This window comes from Ornithorhynchus anatinus, chromosome 12 (assembly GCF_004115215.2).
Source record: "Ornithorhynchus anatinus isolate Pmale09 chromosome 12, mOrnAna1.pri.v4, whole genome shotgun sequence".
Classification (NCBI taxonomy): domain Eukaryota; kingdom Metazoa; phylum Chordata; class Mammalia; order Monotremata; family Ornithorhynchidae; genus Ornithorhynchus; species Ornithorhynchus anatinus.
The window spans coordinates 48999337-49014509 of record NC_041739.1 but is presented as its reverse complement, the minus strand read 5'-3'; the positions used below and the strand labels follow the sequence as shown (position 1 = coordinate 49014509).

Sequence of the window (15173 nt, the reverse complement as noted above, 5' to 3'; positions counted from 1 at the left end):
TTCTCTCCTAGACCCCCTCCGATCTGGCTTCCGTCCCCTCCACTCTACCGAGACTGCTCTCTCTAAGGTCACCCGTGACCTCCTTCTTGCCAAATCCAATGGCTCCTACTCCATTCTGATCCTCCTTGACCTCTCTGCTGCCTTTGACACTGTCGACCATCCCCTCCTCCTCCATACCTTATCTCACCTCGGCTTCACGGACTCTGTCCTCTCCCGGTTCTCCTCTTACCTCTCTGGCCGATCATTCTCGGTCTCCTACGCTGGAGCCTCCTCCCCCTCCCATCCTTTAACTGTTGGAGTTCCTCAAGGGTCAGTTCTTGGCCCTCTTCTGTTCTCCATTTACACTCACTCCCTCGGTGAACTCATCCGCTCTCACGGCTTTGACTACCATCTCTACGCGGATGACACGCAGATCTACATCTCCGCCCCTGTCCTCTCCCCCTCCCTTCGGGCTCGCATCTCCTCCCGCCTCTGGGACGTCTCCACCTGGATGTCGGCCCGCCACCTAAAACTCAACATGAGCGAGACTGAGCTCCTCATCTTCCCTCCCGAGCCCGGTCCGCTCCCAGACTTCTCCGTCACCGTGGATGGCACGACCATCCTTCCCGTCCCGCGGGCCCGCGATCTCGGTGTCATCCTTGACTCGTCCCTCTCGTTCACCCCACGCATCCTATCCGTTACCGAGACCTGCCGGTTTCACCTCTACGATATCGCCAAGATCCTCCCTTTCCTCTCCACCCAGACGGCTACCTTACTATTGCGGGCTCTCGTTATATCCCGGCTAGACTACCGTGTCAGCCTTCTCTCTGACCTCCCTTCCTCCTCTCTCGCCCCGCTCCGGTCTATTCTTCACTCCGCCGCCCGGCTCATCTTCCCGCAGAAACGATCTGGGCATGTCACTCCCCTTCTTAAACAACTCCAGTGGTTGCCTATCGACCTCCGCTCCAAACAAAAACTCCTCACTCTAGGCTTAGAGGCTCTCCATCACCTTGCCCCTTCCTACCTCTCCTCCCTTCTCTCTTTCTACCGCCCACCCCGCACGCTCCGCTCCTCCGCCGCCCACCTCCTCGCCGTCCCTCGGTCTCGCCTATCCCGCCGTCGACCCCTGGGTCGCGTCCTCCCGCGGTCCTGGAACGCCCTCCCTCCTCACCTCCGCCAAACCGATTCTCTTTCCCTCTTCAAAACCTTACTTAAAAATCACCTCCTCCAAGAGGCCTTCCCAGACTGAGCTCCTCTTCCCCTCTACTCCCTCTGCCATCCCCCCTTTACCTCTCCGCAGCTAAAGCCTCATTTTCCCCTTTTCCCTCTGCTCCTCCACCTCTCCCTTCCCATCCCCACGGCACTGTACCCGTCCGCTCAACTGTATATATTTTCGTTACCCTATTTATTTTGTTAATGAATTGTACATCGCCTTGATTCTATTTAGTTGCCATTGTTTTTACGAGATGTTCTTCCCCTTGACGCTGTTTAGTGCCATTGTTCTTGTCTGTCCGTCTCCCCCGATTAGACTGTAAGCCCGTCAAACGGCAGGGACTGTCTCTATCTGTTGCCGACTTGTTCATCCCAAGCGCTTAGTACAGTGCTCTGCACATAGTAAGCGGTCAATAAATACTATTGAATGAATGAATGAATGCCGCTTCTGCCATTGTGTGCAGAGCACTGTACTAAGCACTTGGGAAAGTACAATACATCAATTCCCTTCTCTGTGCCTTAATTTTCTCAAATGTAAAATGGGGATTCAATCCCTCTCTATTCTCCCTCCTACTTAGGCCGTGAGCCCTAAATGGGACGGGGACTGGATGTGACCTGATGAATTTGTATCATCTTCCCCCAGAGCTTATCACAACAGTCGTCAACACATAGTAAGCACTTAAACATAAAAACAATAATAATAATGATAATTATTATAGAGTACCAGGTCATTTTGCAGGGAGAATACTTCCATCTGTGACCTCAGGACCTTTGATATCTTCCCCACTCCCAACCCCGCAGCATTCACGTACGTGTCTTTCAATTACTGTAAAGTTACTTATTTATTCATAAACGTGTCTGCCCACCCCCAGGCTGTAAGCTCATTATGGGCGGGGAACATTCGTTCATTCAGTCATATTTATTAAGCCTTTAGTGCGTGCAGAGGACTGTACTAAGCACCTGGGAAAGCACAATACAACCACAGTGACATTCCCCTGCCCACAGTCTAGAGTTGGGGGGAAGACAGAGTTTAATACAAATAAATAAAATGATAAATATGGACATAAGGACTGTGGAGCTGGGATGGAGATGGGGGAGAGTAAAGGGAGCAGGTCAGGGCGATGAAGAAGGGAGTGGAAGATGAGAAAAAGGGGCTTCATCCGGGAAGGCCTCTTGGAGGAGACATGCCTTCAATAAGGCTTTGAAGATGGCGGAGAGTAAGTGACTGTCGGATTTGAGGAGGGAGGGGACGTGTCTGCTTATTCTGCTGTATTGTCCTCTCCCTAGCACGTAGAACAGTGCTCTGCACGCAGTCAGCACTCAATAAATACCACTGATTGATTAACTGACAGCATTAGTCACCAATTAGGGTGTTTTCTTCAAGAAAACCCGCCTCTCCACCCTGGGCACCAACACTGACAAACCCATGAGAGCCCGAATGGAAGAACCAGGGGGGAGTTTACAGGTCCTGCCACCTGGTCGGAGAAGCGCATCATCGGTCTCGTCATGATCCTGAAGACTGTGATACTTGTCAAGTGCTTTTTATGGGCCAAAACACGGCGCTAAGCGCTGGGGTGGGTACAAGCAGTGTGGCTCAGTGGAAAGAACCCGGGCTTGGGAGTCAGAGGTCATGAGTTCGACTCCCGGCTCTGCCACTCGTCAGCTGTGTGTGACTGTGGGCAAGTCACTTCACTTCTCTGTGCCTCAGTTACCTCATCTGGAAAATGGGGATTAACTGTGAGCCTCATGGGAGACAATCTGATTACCCTGTATCTACCCCAGCGCTTAGAACAGTGCTCGGCACTTAACGAATAACTTAACTAACTTAACTAACGAAAACTTAATGAATAACTTAACTAAGCGCTTAACGAATACCAACATTATTATTATTATTACTACAAGGTCATCAGACTGGACACAGTCCCTGTTCCCCACAGGGCTTCCAGTCTAGCTCATTTTGGGCAGGGAAGGTGTCTGTTTACTGTTCTATGGTACTCTCCCAAGTGCTCAGTACAGTGCTCTGTTCTCGGTAGGCGCTCAGTAAATGACAGTGAATGAATGAATAATGGGGAGGAGCACCGAAGTAGGCCCGAAATGCCACCCCGTTCATGTCCACCAGACTACAGCTCTGCTCATCTTCTCTCGTATTCTCCGGAGGGCTTAGAACAGTCCTCTGCACCTAGGAAGTGCTTAATAAATACCTGGGATTGCTTGACTCAACCACCTTCAAAGTCCTTCTGGAATTCCACTTCTTTCAGGAGGCTTTCCCCACTTACTGGTCATGGGTTCGAATCCCAGCTCTGCCACCTGTCAGCTGTGGGACTGTGGGCAAGTCACTTCACTTCTCTGTGCCTCAGTGACCTCCTCTGTAAAATGGGGATTAAGACTGTGAGCCCCACATGGGACAACCTGATTACCCTGTATCTACCCCAGCGCTTAGAACAGTGCTCTGCACACAGTCAGCGCTTAACAAATACCCACATTATTATTCCTTTTTCTTTTTCTCTAGGTCAGATCTCATATTCAAAGCTCTTCTGAAAGCCCCTCATCTTCAGGAGGTCTTCCCTGATTATTCGCTCATCTCCCCAGCCCAGTTCTCCCCTACTGCCTTTCCACATGACTTTGAATTTTGGAGTTCTCATCCTCACACCTTTAACTAGTATGTACTCATTTTCGTAGTCTATTGCTTCCCCCACCTGTAATTCATTTTAGCACCTGTCTCTCCGGCTAGACTGTCAGCTCCTTGAGAGCAGGGATCGTGCTGGCTAACTACTGCACCAGTGCTCTGCACAGAGTGAGTGCTCAATAAACATTATTGATTGGCTGCCTGATAGCCTCCCAGTTGCAGTCTCAGCACTTCCACCCTGCCCCAACCCTGACAGGAAGCAAACTGTGGGCAGGGAATGTGTCTACCGACGCTGTTATATTTTCCTCCCCAAGTGCTTAAAGTGAGCACAGTAAGTGCTCAATACATACCATTGATCGATTCACTCACAACTGCCTACCCCACTTGCGTTTGAATTCACTTACGTAATTAATCAATCATATTTACTGAGCACTTACTATGTGCACGGCCTTGCACTAAACACTAGGGAGAGCACGCAATCATAATAATAATAGTGGTATATACTGTACCGACCGCTGAAGGGGATGCAAGCGAATCAAGTGGGACACCGTCCCTGTTCCACAAGGGCTCACGGTCTTAATCTCCATTTTACAGATGAGGTAACTGAGGCACAGAGAGGTGAAGTGACTTGCCCAAGGTCACACAACGGACGAGTGCAGGAGCCAGGATTGGAACCCGGTTTCTCAGCTCCCCATCCCCACCTATTTGTAAATTATTTTTCATGTCTCCCCCACGGAAGCCAGAAGCTCCTTGAGGCCAGGGATCATGTCCACTCATTCAACTGTATTTATTGAGCGCCTACTGTGTGCAGAGCACTGTACTAAGCAGTAGGAAAGTACGATCTGGCAACAGAGAGAGATAATCCCTACCCAACAACAGGTTCACAGTCTAGAAGGGGGAGACAGACAAAACAAAACAAGTAGACAGGGTTCAGTAGCATCAAAACAGATAAAAAGAATTATAGATATGTACACATCACTTATAAAATAAATAGAATAATAAATATATACATAAATATACAAGTGTTTGGGGGCGGGGAGCGAGGGAGTAGGGGTGATGGGGATGGGAGGAGGAGCAGAGAACCGGGGGGGTTCAGTCTGGGAAGGCCTCCTGGAGGAGGTGAGCTCTCAGTAGGGCTTTGAAGGGGGGAAAATAACTAGTTTTGCAGATGTGAGGAGGGAGGGCATTCCAGGCCCGAGGTAGTACTATACTTTCCCAAGCGCTCAGCTCAGGGCTCTGCCCACTGCAGGTGCTCAATAAATACCACCGATCAATGAATATGAAGACAGAACATTCCGGATGAAAGGGAGGTAGATTTCACTTCTTGGAAGATCGTTTGGGAGAGGCAGGTGTCTTGGTACAAGAGGGATATCTCCAGAGACGAGTTGGGATGACATTTTTGTTTTCCAGGAGATAATGTCTCCGTTCTCAGGGGACCGAGATGAGCAAACTCCCTGCAAGACATCCCTTAAACACCTTCTGCCCACACACGCGTAACTGTGCTTCGTCGGCGGTTCGAACAATATCGCTTCCCCAAGTAGAGCCCGGAGTAGTGTACGTGAAAAAAGCTATTCTGTTCAAACTCTTCCCTTCTCATCTCTCCGAACTTGCAGTCTTTCCACTCCTGAATCCCGCAGAATTATCTTTTGAAAACTGAGAGGGGGCAAAACATGAAAGGAAGGAAAAAAAGAGCCGAATATCTCATAAGTAGCTCATTAATACGCTCGATTTAATTACCCAAACCCTAATATTTCAATTGTCTCGAACTAATCCCTAAATAAGATAATCACATTTGGGTCTTTCCAGGCCTGACCTGCGAAGCCTCCTCTCTGTCTTCCCCTAGGGAGGGTCTCCCTGCTGTCTTCCCAGCCACAGAGGGGTCACCCCCCACCCCGGGCGAGAGAAGTAGGGGAACGGATCCCTCAAACTCTTGAATCCTGGCACTCCTGGGCGTCCATCAAGCAGACTCATTCATTAATTCATTCACGGGATTTATTGAACGCTTACTGTTTGCCGACCACTGTACTGAATGCTTGGGCGAGTACCACGATGAACAGACATATTCCCTGCCCACGAAAAGCTCACAGTCTAGAAGGTGGGGGGAGACGCTGATAAAAAATAAATACAGTTATGTACTTAAGTGCTGTGGGTAGGAAGAGAACAAGTCAGGGTGACCCAGAGAGCGAGTGGGAGAAGAAGAAAGGGGGGGTTTAGTCTGGGAAGGCTTCTTGGAGGAAAGGTGCCTTCATTGAGGCTTTGAAGAGGGGCAGAGCCATTGACCGTCAGCTTCAGGAGGGAGGGCGTTCCTGGACGGAAGCAGGACGTGGCTCAGGGGTCGACGGCGAGATGGAGGCCCAGCGAGAAGGTTGGCGCTAGAGAAGTGCAGTGTGTGGGCTGGGTTGGAGAAGGAAAGCAGTGAGGTGAGGTAGGAGGGGGCAAGGTGGTGGAGGGCTTGCAAGCCAATAGTGAGGAGTTTTTGTTTGATGCGGAGGTGGACGGGCAATCCAAACCCATCAGGGGACCCAGGGCAGCCTGCCATCCCACGTCCCAAACTCCATGTTTTCGCGGGCTCGCCCCCGACAGGCCTTCCAGCAGTGACTCATCCCCTGACCTCTGACCGGCCGCTGACCAGAGCTTTCTGCTCGTGGGAACTCCCCGTCCGCCCAGAGTGCCGGGAAAAGGAAGTAGCGTTGCCGAGTGGACAGAGCACGGGCGTGGGAGTCAGAAGGAGCTGGGTTCTAATCCCGGCTCCCCCACTTGCCTGCTGCGTGACCTTGGGCAAGTCACTTCACTTGTCTGTGCCTCAGTTCCTTCATCTGTAAAATGGGGATTGAGACTGGGACACCCACGTGGGACAGGGATCCAAACGGGATTACTTTATATCTACCCGATCACTTAGAACAGTGTTTCACGCCGTGCTTCGCATGTGGTAAGCGCTTAACAAATACCATAAAAGGGAGCTAGTGATAAAACTAATGACTGTGGTGTTTGTGAAGCACTTACTATGTGCCAAGCACTGTGCTGATCTCTGGAGGAGAAAAAGAGGGGACCCAATCTCGGAGTTTTTATTGGATTTGAAAGTCCCTTTTTCACGGAGGTGGAGTCAATTTAGATCGCTAATAAACATGAGTTTGGATATCTTTAGGGATTTCTCCCTGGGCAGATTGGGTTGGGGGACCAAAGACCAAGATTAGACATCCATATCCATCCCAAAGTATGGGAAGCAGTGTGGCTTTGTAAAAAAAAGCATGGGACCGGGAATCACAGGACCTGGGTTCTAATCCCGGCTCTGTCACTTGCCAGATGTGTGACCTTGGGTGAGGCACTTCACTGTTCTGGATCTCTGTTTCCTCAACTATAAAATGGGGAATCATTACCTTGTCTAATATACTTGTTTCGCTGTCTGCCTCCCCCTTCTAGACCGCGAGCCCACTGTTGGGCAGGGATTGTCTCTATCTGTTGCCGAATTGTACGTTCCAACCGTTTGGTACAGTGCTCTGCACACAGTAAGCGCTCAATAAATACGGTTGAATGAATGAATGAAATGTGGCATTTGTTAAGCACTTACGCTGTGCCAGGCGCTGTACTAAACTCTGGGGTAGATACTAGATAATCAGGTTGGATCCAGGCCCTGTCCCACATGGGCTCATGGTCGTAATCCCCATTTCACGGATGAGGGAACTGAGGCACAGGGAAGTGAAGTGACTTGCCCCAGGTCACCCAGCAGATAAGTGGCGGAGCCGAGATTAGAACCCATGACCAGAAGGCTCCCAGGCCCGTGCTCTATCTACTACGCCATGCTGCTGCTCTTGTATCTACCCCAGCGCTTAGAACGGTGCTTGACCCAAAGTAAGAGTTTAGGAAATACCATAAAAAAATTAATAAATGGGAAAGATGTCGAGAGCAACGCTGCTTCTGTGTGGGCTTGGTTCCCTGCATTGGAAGGAAGCTGCAGAACAGAGGCCTCTGGCTGCTTTTCCTACAATCCAGTTGTCCTTCCCCCAACCCCACCCCCGGGCCAGGAAGCTCAGCCACCCCACAGGAACTCTTTCTAAATTTGATTTAGCCAACTCGTCCTTCCCGGGCGGAAGCTGCTTTTGTGAGAAGGAATCCGAGAAACCACCTCACCTGCCTTCCCCCTCCGCCCGAATGAGTTCCTTCTAAAATCCACTGGGCATTTCTGGCCCATCATGAGATGGCTCTAAACGAGCCAGAGGCGTGTTTCCGCACGCTCGACGCCACCTGCACGGGCACGGAACATCAATTACAGGCGGGAGAAAGTTCCTCTGAAATTTGGAGGTGGGAAATGACTCCAAGTTGTTGATGGAGAGAAGGGGATTTCATTCAATCATTCAGTCGTATTTATTGAGCACTTACTGTATGCAAAGCACTGTTCTAAGGTCTTGGGAGAGCACAATGTAACAACAGACAGACACATTCCTGCCCAAAGCAAGCTCTCAGTCTAGAGGGAGAACATCTACAGATACATACCTATGGGCTGTGGGGATGGGAGGGAGGATGAATGAAGGAGCAAGTAAGAGCGGCGCAGGAGGGAGCTGGAGAAGAGGTGAGGAGGGCTTAGTCAGGGAAGGCTTCTTGGAGGAGCTGAACCTTCAAAAAGGCTTTGAAGTAGGGAGGGCAGTTAACTGCCTGAGAGGAGGAGGAATCTTAGAATGAGATTACCAGGGAAACAATAAGGTCTAAAGTGTAGAATCAGGAGCTATCACTAATGGGAAATTTAGTTCTTTGGTCCAAAACAAAGTCGTGGTGGTAGGAGAATTGGTAGTAATAGCAGAAGTGGGACTAGTAAGAAGAAGGGAGAGGAGAAGGGGCAGGAGGGGGAGAAGAAGGGACAGGAGGAGGAGGAGAAGGGCCAGGAGGAGGAGGAGCAGGGGCAGGAGGGAGAGGAGCAGGGGCAGGAGGGAGAGGAGCAGGGGCAGGAGGGAGAGGAGAAGGGCCAGGAGGGAGAGGAGCAGGGCCAGGAGGGAGAGGAGAAGGGGCAGGAGGGAGAGGAGAAGGGCCAGGAGGGAGAGGAGAAGGGCCAGGAGGGAGAGGAGAAGGGGCAGGAGGGAGAGGAGAAGGGCCAGGAGGGAGAGGAGAAGGGCCAGGAGGGAGAGGAGGAATAATTAGATTAATAGAGTAGTAGTATTAACTGTAGTAGACATAATAGTAATATAGTGTAAGAGGTCGTAGTAGAAATATTAGACCACATTGTTTCTCTACTATGACTATCGAGAAGAGCATGGACCTGAGAGTCGGGGGACTCCTTGCTGACATCCCAGCCTGGAGCCTCTCCTCACTCCAGTCCATACTTCATTCTGCTGCCTGGATCATTTGTCTCTAAAAGACATTCAGGATATTTCACCCCCCCCCATCCTCAGAAGACTCAAGTCGTTGCCCATCCACCTCTGAATCAAACAAAAACTCCTCATCGTTGACTTTAAAGCAGTCCATCATCTTATCCTCTACCTCACCTCCCTCTCTCCTTCTACAACCCAGCCCGCACGCTTCGCTCCTCTAGTGCTAACCTTCTCACTGGGCCTCCATCTCGCCTGTCTCGCCGCCGACCCCTCGCCCACGTCCTGCCCCTGGCCTGGAACACCTTACGGGATAAGGGAGTCGGAAGTCTCCGATTTTTAAACTTACAAAATATCTGGAAGACTTAACGAGGTCAAAGACTGAAACGTCAGTCCCGTCCTTTTGACCGTGAGCTCGTTGTGGGCGGGAAATGTGTCTGCCGCACTGTACTCTCCCAAGCGCTTAGTACAGTGCTCTGTGCTCAGTAAGTGCTCAATAAATGCGGCTGAATGAATGAAAGGTTAAATATCCGATGTGGCTGCCCCACACTAACTGAGCACTTACTTTGTGAAGAGCACTGTACTCAGGGCTGGGGTAGATGGAAGATAAACGGGTCCCACATGAGGCTCACAGTTTAAGGAGGAAGGAGAACAGATTTTGAAGCCCCATTTTGTAAATGAGGGAGCTGAGGCACATATTTGGTAAGTGCTTACTATGTGCCCGTCACCGTACTAAGCACGGGGGTGGATACAGGCCCTGTTCCACAAGAGGCTCGCGGTCTAAATCCCCATTTTTCAGATGAGGGGACTGAGGCACAGAGAAGTTAAGTGACTTGCCCAAGGCCACACCGGAGACAACTGCCGGATCCAGGATTAGACCCCAAGACCTTCAGACTCGCAAGCCCGTGCTCTATCTACTCTTCCATTCTGCTACATAGAAGTGAAGTGACTGGCCCTAAATGGCGGAGCAGGATTAGAACCCAGGTCCTCTGACTCCCATGCCCGTGCTCTTTCCACCAGCCCCGCTACTTCTCCTGTGCAATAAAACAGAATCCAATATAACGGAGTTGGGTGACCCGTTCTCTGACAGGAGGGAGCTTACAGACCAGTCAATCGTATTGATTGAGCGCTTGCTACATGCGGAGCACTGTACTAAGCACTTCAAAGAGTAAAATATTCATTCATTCATTCAATAGTATTTATTGAGCGCTTACTATGTGCAGAGCACTGTACTAAGCGCTTGGAATGGACGAATCGGTAACAGATAGAGACAGTCCCCGCCCTTTGACGGGCTCACAGTCTAACGTGGGGGAGACGGACAGACAAGAACAATAGCAATAAATAGAATAGAACAATAGATAGACACATTCCCTGCCAACATCGAGCTTACGGTCTAGAGACTAAAGGGAGTTTACGGTCTGGAGACTAAAGGTCAGAGTTTGCTCCCCCAGGGAACGTGCTATAGAAACCAGCCCCGTTTCACGACCAGTTTTGTACGCTTTTGGAGCAAGTGACAGTTCCCGTGTGGGGATTCAGCATTTTTCCAAGTTCCTCACTACTCCTCCCCCTCCCCCACCTACACATGCACTTAAGCCGTTCAAGAGATCCTCAGATTTGAGACGCTACAATACGGAACCGCCCACAGAGCAGAGAATGCCTCCCACGAGAATGTGGGAAGGTGAACAAGCAACCAGAAGAAAAACACAGGATTTATTTAAATCTGATGTCAAGGATGTCATGAAGGAGGAAAGAACAACAGTTATTTTTCTCCAAGGGCGTTATTTGGAAATGAATTACTGTATTGTGCAAGGGATGGTGATCTGTTTGACAGTCTGTGAGTTTCCTAATGATGACAGCTCTCTTAAACCTTCCCTCCCAGGATCACTTGAGCAGGCCAGTGGAATGGATCGTCTAAGTTTGGACAAAAATACGAAGCTTCTGGGACGAGTGATTTCTGGGGGAAAAGAAAGATGGGGCGCTAAGGCCGGTTCTCTGCCAGTCCCATCTGGCAGGCTTTGAAGACAGAAATCGAAAGTTTTAGAGGGAAATTTCCTAGCGGAAAGACCCCCGGGCTAGGAAGTAGGAGACCTGGGTTCTAATTCTGGCTTCACCACTCTCCTGCTCGTGCAACCATCTGCTCATCCGTAAAACGGGGATTCGAGAACTGATCTCCCTCCCCCTTCGACTGTGAACCCCCCGTGGGAGAGGGACTCCGTCTGATCTGCCTGTATCTATCCCTGGACGTAGCACGGTGCTTGGCATGAAGAAAGTGCTTAACAAATACCGCCGTTATTATTATTATCCAAGGAATGTCATTTATCTTTTCTGTGCCTCAGTTGCCTCATCTGCAAAATGGGGATTAATAATAATGTTGGTATTTGTTAAGCACTTACTATGTGCCGAGCACTGTTCTAAGCGCCGGGTAGATACAAGGTGATCAGATTGCCCCACCTGGGGCTCACAGTTCTAATCCCCATTCCAGATGAGGTAACTGAGGCACAGAGAAGTTAAGTGACTTGCCCGAGGTCCCACAGCAGATAAGTGGCGGAGCCAGGATTAGAACCCATGACCTCTGAGTCCCAAGCCCGGTCTCTTTCCACTGAGCCACGCTGCTTCTCAAGATTAAGACTGTGAGCCCCACGTGGGACAGCCTGATAACCCTATATCTACCTCAGTGCTTAGAACGCTGCTTGGCACATAGTAAGCGCTTAGCAAAACCCATCATCATTATAATAATGTTGGTATTTGTTAAGCGCTTACTATGTGCAGAGCACTGTTCTAAGCGCTGGGCTAGACACAGGGGAATCAGGTTGTCCCACGTGGGGCTCACAGTCTTCATCCCCATTTTACAGATGAGGGAACTGAGGCACAGAGAAGTGAAGTGACTTGCCCACAGTCACACAGCTGATCGTTATTATTAGAAGGGTCAGAGCGGGCCAACCAAAATGACCACAGGGATGGAAATACTTCCGCATCTGAATAGATGGAAGGGGCGAGGACTCTTCCGGCTGCGAGAAGGGGCTGGGTAGAAAGACGTCTGGATCCCTCTTAGCGAGTTACCTGTGGCGTTGTTTGATTTCATTACATCTAAACCCATATGAGACAAGATGTGTGTCCAACCTGATTTTCTCGTACCTACCCAGTGCCTGGCACAGAGTAACTGTCTTATAAATACCATAATTTTAAAAAAGTAGTGGTGGAGCTGGGATTATTACCCGGGTCTTGGGACTCCCGGGCCCCGGCTCTTTCCACCAGGCCTAACCGCTCTCCGTCCAACGGCCACCAATTTTCCCACCTCAGAACAACGAAGCCCACTTAGCCCCGGGGTCCTGTTTGTCTGTGGGCGTTCCCCGGGGGGGGGGGAGTCGGGAAATTCATAAACCTGCCACCTCATCCCGATCTCTCCTTCACCTCCAGGACCTCAGTTTTGCAGGTTCCGTTCCGCTTCGACTGATCCGACGCCACACGGCTTTCCGAAGAAAGACTGATTCCTTCCAGGTCTGACAATGACAGGAAGGCTGTTTATTCACTGATGCTGGCACCCAGAGGATAAACAGGAGTCTAACACGAACGCTGCGAGTCTGCAGTGACATGACGCGAATTTAGACGCCGTGTTCTTTGTGGCCACGGGTATTTCTGTCAGCCGCCTCTTCGTGCATTTGGAAAAGAGGCCCATATGACTGAAGTGCAAATCCCAGGTGCCACAAAGAATTTGTAATTTCCTAATTGGCTGCATCTCAGTTTTTCCCACTTTGGGCTCCTACGGCCAAAAGAGTAGCAGCACGGCCTGGGGGAAGAAAGCACGGACCCGGGAGTCAAAGAACCTGGGTTCTAGTCTCAGCTACACCCCTGCTGTGTGACCTTGGCAAGTCACTAAACATCTCTGGGCCTCAGTTCCCATATTTGTAAAATGGGGATTCTGGACCTGTTCTCCCTCCTGCTTAGATTGTGAGCTCCATGTGGGACCCGTTTATCTTGTATCTTACCCCAGTGCTTAATACAGTGCCTGCCACTTAAAAAAACAACAACGCGGTTTTTAACACAGGGCTGTCGCCGTAGCAACTCTCACCAGGGAACTTAGAATGAAATGAGGAGCAGTGTGGAGGAAACGAGGGGCAGTGTGGGCTAGTGGGTAGAGCACAGGGCCCGGGAGTCAAAAGGATTCGAGACCTGGCTCTGCCACTTGTCGGCTGTGTGACCTTGGGCAAGTCACTTCACTTCTCTGGGCCTCCGTTACCTCATCTTTAAAATGGGGCTTAAGACCGAGAGACCCTTGTGAGATATAGACTGCATCCAACCGGATTACCCCAGCACTTAGGGTGCCTGGCACATAGTAAGTGCTTAACAAATACCACAGAAAGACTCCCCAAACTAAACAGTCTCTGCTTCTTTTGCCCCTGGACCTTTCAACAAGTGCTGTGAGGAATGCTCTGCACCCAGTAAGCACTCAATAAATACAGTTGATTGATTGAGGAGGAACAAGAGAAAAATATTTGCTCTATGATCTTTCCACAAACAACGCTCCACTTGGCCAGGCAATAACAATTAACATTTACTGTTATCCCGGGCAGGTTTTTGAGCCAGAAACTTTTCCAGGTGGAGCCACCACGACAAAATTAGAAGTCCAACCAGGAGGTCCCTCGCTGTTTCCCTCGGCCGGGGAACGTTTAAAAAGCCACTAAGTAGGGTCCTTTCCTTTACCAGTGGCTCTCTACCAGTACGGTAGCACGACTGATGGCCCTTTCGCTCCCCTGAACACCACGGCGCTCCGAAAGAAATTCAAAACTGGATTGACTAAGCACAGGGCTTCCCTTCAACACGTCAAACCTCCAGTCATCTTCCAACGAGAAGCAAAGGCTGAGAGTTGGGGGAAAGGTACATGGCCAACAGAGCTCTCTCGCGAAGACTTGACTATCCAACGTGCGTTTGTGACAGGGCCCGTCCAACCTTGTCCGCCAGACCCCCGGAGAAGTCGCCTTTCCTGTCAGGCCGGGCCTCCGGGGTCCCGCGCGCACCCTCCTCCCCTCCGGGCAACACGCGCTGAACGGCAGAGTCCCGGGTGAGCCCAAACCACGCTGAAGAGAAGCGAGCCCGGGTGGCCAGTGAGGGCGGCTACCGGAGGCGGGCGAGGGAGGGAGGCGGGTGGGTGGACACTTACTCGGTTGTTCATCCAGATGGCTGAGGCTGAAGAGAGAGAGGGACAGGAAGGTGACTTGAAGCAGCTTCATGGCGACTGAGGCTCTCGCCCTCCCGAGCCCGGCTAGGGATTCACTCCCCGCAGGGCCCAATTAGCAAATGGAAAAGGTGCGTTGCCTGAGAGCTGCCTCTGCCCATATTTCTGCTTATTTTGGGGGCTTTGATAAAGAACGGCAGGAAATCCACACACTCTCCCGCTGGGAGTTCAGCAAAGAGGAGATTTATTGTTTCAATCCTTTACAGGAACTCCTTTTTTTTTTTTTTTTCCTTTGGCAGGCACCCGTGTTTTTGTTCGTACGTTAGTTTGTCCTTCTTCAACAAAGAGGTCAGGAAAGGTTTGGAATAGAAGCAGAGCTTTCTTTAGCGGGGATCTCACGGCTTTCTTACCGGGGGTCGATCAGGGCCCTGTGGAAGGCTTTTAAAGGAGTGGCTTATTAATGGGGTTGGAACAAGGTCAGGTGTGGCTCTTTAATGAGCATTCTCTGTGCCTCAGTTCTCTCATCTGTAAAATGGGGATGATCCCCTCGAGGGGGGCAGGGACTGTGTGAAACCCAGTTTGCTTGCATCCACCCCAGCGCTCAGTACAGTGCCTGGCAAATAGTAAGCGCTTAACAAATGCCATTATTATTTGAACCCGGAGCAAGGAGCCAGTTAATCGCTAAAGTTTTCCCTTCTCCTTCCAATTTGAGAATGAGGAAAAACGCTAAAGGGCAATAAAAAGAAGTAGGGCGTTGATAATTGTCCTAATTGGCATTTCCGAAGTACTTACTATGTGCCAAACACTTTGGCAGATACAATAGAAGCAGTTGGGACACAGTCCTTGTCCCATTCGGGGCTCTCGAACTGAGAAGGAGGGAGAACGG

General features: G+C 50.5%; 1 protein-coding gene across 2 annotated transcripts in view; it reads right to left on the bottom strand.

The window, feature by feature from the left end:
- EMCN (endomucin) overlaps positions 1-14676 on the bottom strand; it is an 86041-nt gene extending 71365 nt beyond the window's left edge. The window contains exon 1 of one of the 2 annotated variants that reach the window (XM_029077131.2): positions 14273-14676. In XM_029077131.2, coding sequence (XP_028932964.1) covers positions 14273-14342 — 70 coding nt within the window. In that variant the 5' untranslated portion in view covers positions 14343-14676. The remainder of the gene's footprint in view (positions 1-14272) is intronic. The other variant, XM_029077130.2, reaches the window with a different exon arrangement.
- Positions 14677-15173: the final 497 nt, after the last annotated feature.